This window comes from Puntigrus tetrazona, chromosome 10 (genome assembly GCF_018831695.1).
Source record: "Puntigrus tetrazona isolate hp1 chromosome 10, ASM1883169v1, whole genome shotgun sequence".
Taxonomy (NCBI): Eukaryota; Metazoa; Chordata; class Actinopteri; order Cypriniformes; family Cyprinidae; genus Puntigrus; species Puntigrus tetrazona.
In genome coordinates, this window is record NC_056708.1 from 8,574,249 (window position 1) to 8,579,759 (window position 5,511).

The window sequence follows — 5,511 nt, forward strand, 5'->3', positions numbered from 1 at the left end:
AATATTGAGTCGAGTTTCCTAAGGAAATATTTTGTAGATAATTTGTAATAAAAATGATTCTACTTTAAATACCAGGCCACGTTTTGTATGGGACAAAGTAATAGAATTAGTAAACTTTTAAGTCATTGATTATTTCAAAGACAAATCCCACTAGTGAATCCCATTTCTTATTTCAGTAATGATAATCGTGGGTATGCTTATTTGTAATAACCTACCTGTGTAATAACCTAAAAAAAATTATTTTACAGTACAGGTCTTCCTTTTCACAATCCAATCTCTCATCTCTGTCAAAGTTCACCTTTGAGTCTGGTGTGAAGGTCCTCTTGATCGATTCTGGCCGTCTGCTCATACCAGCGATGGTGGGCGAGCAGAGCCAGATTACGGGCGGAAATGGCACTCATCTCCATGGCACTGGCTGCCCATTCCACAGCGTTGAGGTAGTAGAGGCGATCATGGAGGATAAAGGGAGGCGTCCTGCGGTGCGGCGGGCTGTAGGAAGGGTATGCCAGCCAGCGTTTCTCTGACACAGAATCCCAGGAAAGGAAGATTTGCTGCAGATTCTTCTCGGAAAGTGACTGGGAGGAGAAGATCTTCCATACTTTGCGTTGGCTGGCAGGGCTCCGTGAGTAACCTCTGGGAATCTTCACTGGGTCCAGAGAGCTCAGGCTGTGGATCTCAGATTCTTTGTTGTCCAATGTGAGCACGTCAGAAACAAAGAACTTGTCTGGCTTCTCTGTGGTCCCCAGATAGGACACATTAAGCAGACCGTGGACCAGTGTGGCCACCGTTTGGTGGTAGCGGCCAGGGAAGTGGGTTGGAATGGGTGGAGAAAAGCCTGAGAAGTTGATGTCAGACATGCCCTGGTGGAGAGGTGTGGCAACTACAACTATGTCGTACATGGAATGGGCGGCACCAGACTCACCAACGTAGTTCACTTCATAGAAATTTGCAGCGATGCCTGAAAGGGCGAACAGAAAACATTTCTAAATATAACTTTTGTTTGCAGTGCGCATATTAATATATAAAAAACATTCTCTATCTCATATAACATCTCTATATGTTAAAAGTGAACAGTACCAGTTTTGGATGGTCTCATCTTCATGGAGATGGCTGTAACACGAGCTGGAACAAGTTCAGCTTTGCTGTGGTACAGAAGCCCAGAACAGACCATCTTATTCCCTCCATCCACTGCCCACAATCCTGAGTCAGCTCCTGCTAGTGCAACAGCCCCTACAAATACGATATGCCGTATTCACACACTTCTTTATATAATAAATCAGTTCTCCCCAACGGATTTTGTGGGAGGGCCACTGGTAGTGATGCAAAACATATTGGCAACGCATCAAGTTGTTGAAACAAAACTGCAAAAATGCCTGATAAATTATTGCAGCGAATGTTTTCTATGATGCAATGGCAAATACGTGTACACAACTGAGAACAGGGCTTTGAACTAGTTTAAAACAAATACTCTGAAGTGCATGAAGTGCGTCATTAATGCTAGTTTAATTTAAAAAAAAAAACCTGATGTAGAATAAAAATGTCAAGGTCGTGACTCTAAAATGCAATTGTTGCAAGTAAAGTGTACATATCTTGATCATTATTTAGGTAAACATACCAAAAAAAATCATAAATTTATAAATATGACATTGTCCAGGGTTCGCACCATATGACATCTTACAACCTAAACCTAACTCGCCTATTTTAAGACACTAACTGAAATTAACAAACAGTCATAAGATAATTGCCCATTAGCTGCACCAAATGATTTTATTTTGGCACACACGTAAAACAATTTATGAAAAATACTTTAATACTAGTTTCATCGCTTATTAGCCCCTGAGAAATATTAAAAATTACACTGACAAACAGTGATAAAATAATCATGCATTAGCACAGTAGATGTCACCAATGGTCATTACATCTAATATAGACATACCCACAAATCCATTGATTCGGACACTTTGGCCGTAGTTGACTCTTGTGACGGGCGTTACAATGTCATTGAGAAAAATCTGAGAGAAGCCCTCAGCCAGCATGGCCTCCTCCAGCGTCTGATTGACCAGTGTAAGGAAACCATCTCCACCCATAGCATGAAGCAACTTTTCCACGCTGGAGAATGAGTACCCAAACTGCTGGTACTGATATATCCTACAGAGAGGACAGAAATGGGATTTTAGTAACAATTGATTATATTCATTGTATTCCTCGCTAGAAGAAATAAAAACACAAAGAGACAAACCTCATAAACTTGTCCAGTATGCCCTCGACCCACATATGCATTCGAATAAAGTTGAATCCATATCTCCACAGCATGCGTACGAAGTTCACTACGAACCAGTCGCTCTCTTCAAAGGTCAGCTCCTTCCCATCAAATATTGCCAGTTTAGAAGATACATCCCCACGTTGAGACAGACCTAATCAAAGAGTATGGCATATGCAAAGTTGAACTGAAAGAATCCAGGTCTGCATTTCGGAGAAGAACGTCATAAGAAAAGCTTTAGAGGGATGTACTGACCGAGTCTGTCCAGAAAGTACTTCATGTGCAAGTTGAGGGGGTGAATAATGGATCCCCCTGTCTCATATTCATATCCTCCAATGTTTTCAGTGGCCAGACGCCCTCCGACTGTCCCAGCCTCGAACACTTCAATCTTCACTGCCGGTCCAAACTCTTGTCTCAAGAAAAATGCTGCTGCTGTGCCTCCAATACCACCGCCAATTATTGCTGAAAAAGAAATGCATTTAGCCAATCAGATACCACCAAACACAACCCTATAATACTTGACTTTTGCACACAAACCACTGCATTGATTCTGTAATCGAAAAACTAGGGGTTTTTTTTAACCATGTATTACTGTCTTTGGAAGGCTTTTGCCTTTCAATCTCATTTAAATGGATTTACGTTTTTATTTTATTTTTTACATTTAACCCTTGTGTGGTCTCGTGTCTTTTTGACTCACACTGTCAAATTTTTTTTTCTCTTTCTAAAAATGGCATGAGACCGTACGATGTACGATGGTCAACACTTTGTAGATCTACAAATAAAAAGATCTTTGAGGCAACAAAATGTACTTTTGTAACACAATAATTGAGTATAATAATTATATAATATAATAATTTTTACTTTTATTGATATAAACAAATAATTGTATTTTATCTGACATGGTTTAGTGTAAGACTTTCCCATCCATTGGAAAATACAGTTTTAAAATGAAAAAAAAATAAAATCTCACTTTTGCCAGTAGATGGCTGCAGAGCTCCACTATTTTTTATATTTGACTACCTGAAAGATGTTTTCACAAGTTTTTTGTTGTTGGATTCATATCTGCATATTATAAAAATTAAACACAGTTATAACCATAAAATTACTTAAATTTTGTACTAAAAAGTGCTAAACTTTGACAAAGTAAATGAATGATCAAAGGGCATGCAGGTAAGTAAACATATTTTAACATATCAAAAGTTAAAGTAATTTGATCACATTACATAAAAAATGTAATCTAACGGATTATATTATGGACTACAAATTTTGTCATTTTTGTAAGTAATCTACCCAGCTCTGATTATCTCTCAATAATTATCGCATTGCTTTATATGTTTCACCCACAAAATAAAGCATTACAGAGCTTCTCCCTCCCGTATGAGCTCTATATTTTTACTATATCATACTATACGAGTCTGATAAAGCCTGAAATAACAAATACAATACCACAAAACCAACCATGTTTTATTTTATATTTTATTTAGAAACATTTTTTAAATCCTATTTTCTTATTATCTTATATTATTTCCTATGCCAGTACAAAGAATCATGTTAAGTTTACCATACCAATTTTCTTTGGTGCCTCTCTCACTTCAGGTGCAGAGGCAAAACCCCTGCGTCCAACTTGACAAAGACCAAAGAAGAGAAGCGCCTTCACCGACAAGCGTCTCAGAAGCATTTTATGGATTCAGTGTTTTTTTATAATATCAACATCTGAAAAAAAAAACAGGTAAATGATGCATTTACATGAGATCAGAAATGCACTTTAGAAAAGGGTCAGTGTTAAAAGAGAGTTCAGTTTTCTTGATTTAAAAGACAAATTATGCTGCTTGCTAACAGACTCAAATTATTATTTGGTCTATAACACGAGCGGAGAAAACCATAAAAATGTCTTGCATGGGTGTGAAATACGACTCATTACTGCATAATATATTTCCCTAAAAACAGGTTTTAAAAATGATTCTTTTACCTTTTCTGTGACTTATTTTTTTTCTCTCTCGCTGGTCTTGTTGTTATTTATATGCCACTGTACGTATTTGTTTGAGTATAATTCTAAAAAAAAATAAATAAATAAACTTTTTGATTCGAAAGTCACTTTTCCAACACAAACCCCAACGCCTGATACGAACAGCAATTTTCCTGTTATTTCTGTTGCATAAGTTATTCATCTGCCGTAGATAACATAAAGGTACTATTTTTTTTACTACGGTTATTAGCAGAAATTTAGAGTATTTACACACAAATAAACCACAAATCATTTTATTTCCTTAAATAAAAATCTATATACATCAGAGTACGGTTATTTCTTTTAGTATATTAACAATAACTAATTTTAATACTTAAGTCATCCAGCAAGCCTATGGGGAGTTTACGGAGGCCACCTGGTTGAGAACATCTGATTTAAAAACATTAAAATATATTGCAGCTTTTCGACTGTTGCATAATTTAGCTCATAAACGCAATGCCGTTTAGAATTGTACGTTTCCGTTTACATAAAACAACAAATTAATTGCATATTTCAACAGTTTCAACTTTGAAAGCGCGTCGCCTTGGGCTCCGTCTGTTTTTAAACGCAAGCATTAAGAGAAAACCAACTGACAATTTTGACATTCTGATAAAAAAATATATAATAATAATAATAATAATAATGCATTATTATTAATGGCATTAACAACTATGTAGCTACAGAGGGCGAAGTCTCATCGAAGCAGAACAATAAGTTGAGAAGTTTTAACTATTTAATCAGACTCGCGTACAAAGATATTCATGCATGTCACGTTCCAGTTTGCGCAGCTGTAAAAACGACGTATCTCACCTGTTTACATATCAGGGTGAAAAGTTTAAATAAAGTGTGAGGAAACAAACTGCATAAAACAGGTGAAAACGTGAAATCCAGCAGTAGCAGAGTACGGAAGTACGGAAACGGAAATAGTACTCGTTACGCGGCGGAAGTGGCGTAATTACCGGTAGCATGCTTTTTAGGTGTAGTAGGAGGTGACCTTACTGAAGAATTATTGAATTTCAGGATACTTCAGGTTGATACATTTGAACGTTTCAGTAATTATTTGCAGGTTTTGTTAGTCAAATCTGTTGGGTTTGAGTCGTGGCTTTATAGAGTCCGCTGGTTGAAGCAGTAACTAGTTATCTTTATTACTAACGTTTACTGGAAATAAAAGCAGTTGATGTGAGATCAGGAATGGCAGAAGGACAGCAGGCTCGCGTGCAGAAGGCAGTGGAGGATATGGTTCAGA

The 5,511-nt window shown here is 37.1% G+C and overlaps 2 protein-coding genes across 6 annotated transcripts in view; both read right to left on the bottom strand.

Moving 5' to 3' along the window:
• The window catches only part of cadm2a (cell adhesion molecule 2a), a 1,030,129-nt gene that overhangs the window by 571,888 nt on the left and 452,730 nt on the right, over positions 1-5,511 (bottom strand). The window lies entirely within an intron of this gene.
• Positions 14-5,505, bottom strand: LOC122352888 (prenylcysteine oxidase-like). 3 transcript variants are annotated; one of them, XM_043250632.1, is made up of 8 exons: positions 5,076-5,192; positions 4,230-4,312; positions 3,827-3,973; positions 2,516-2,722; positions 2,240-2,414; positions 1,937-2,148; positions 1,078-1,230; positions 14-958 (listed from the first exon to the last, which is right to left on the bottom strand). In XM_043250632.1, exons 3-8 carry the CDS (start codon positions 3,936-3,938, stop codon positions 288-290), a joined length of 1,530 nt encoding a protein of 509 aa, XP_043106567.1. In that variant the 5' UTR covers positions 3,939-3,973; positions 4,230-4,312; positions 5,076-5,192; the 3' UTR covers positions 14-287. The 3 variants fall into 3 exon arrangements, with proteins under 3 accessions (XP_043106567.1, XP_043106566.1, XP_043106568.1); XM_043250631.1 differs by lacking the exon at positions 4,230-4,312 and having other exon boundaries at positions 5,076-5,505; XM_043250633.1 differs by lacking the exons at positions 3,827-3,973; positions 4,230-4,312; positions 5,076-5,192 and adding an exon at positions 3,231-3,416.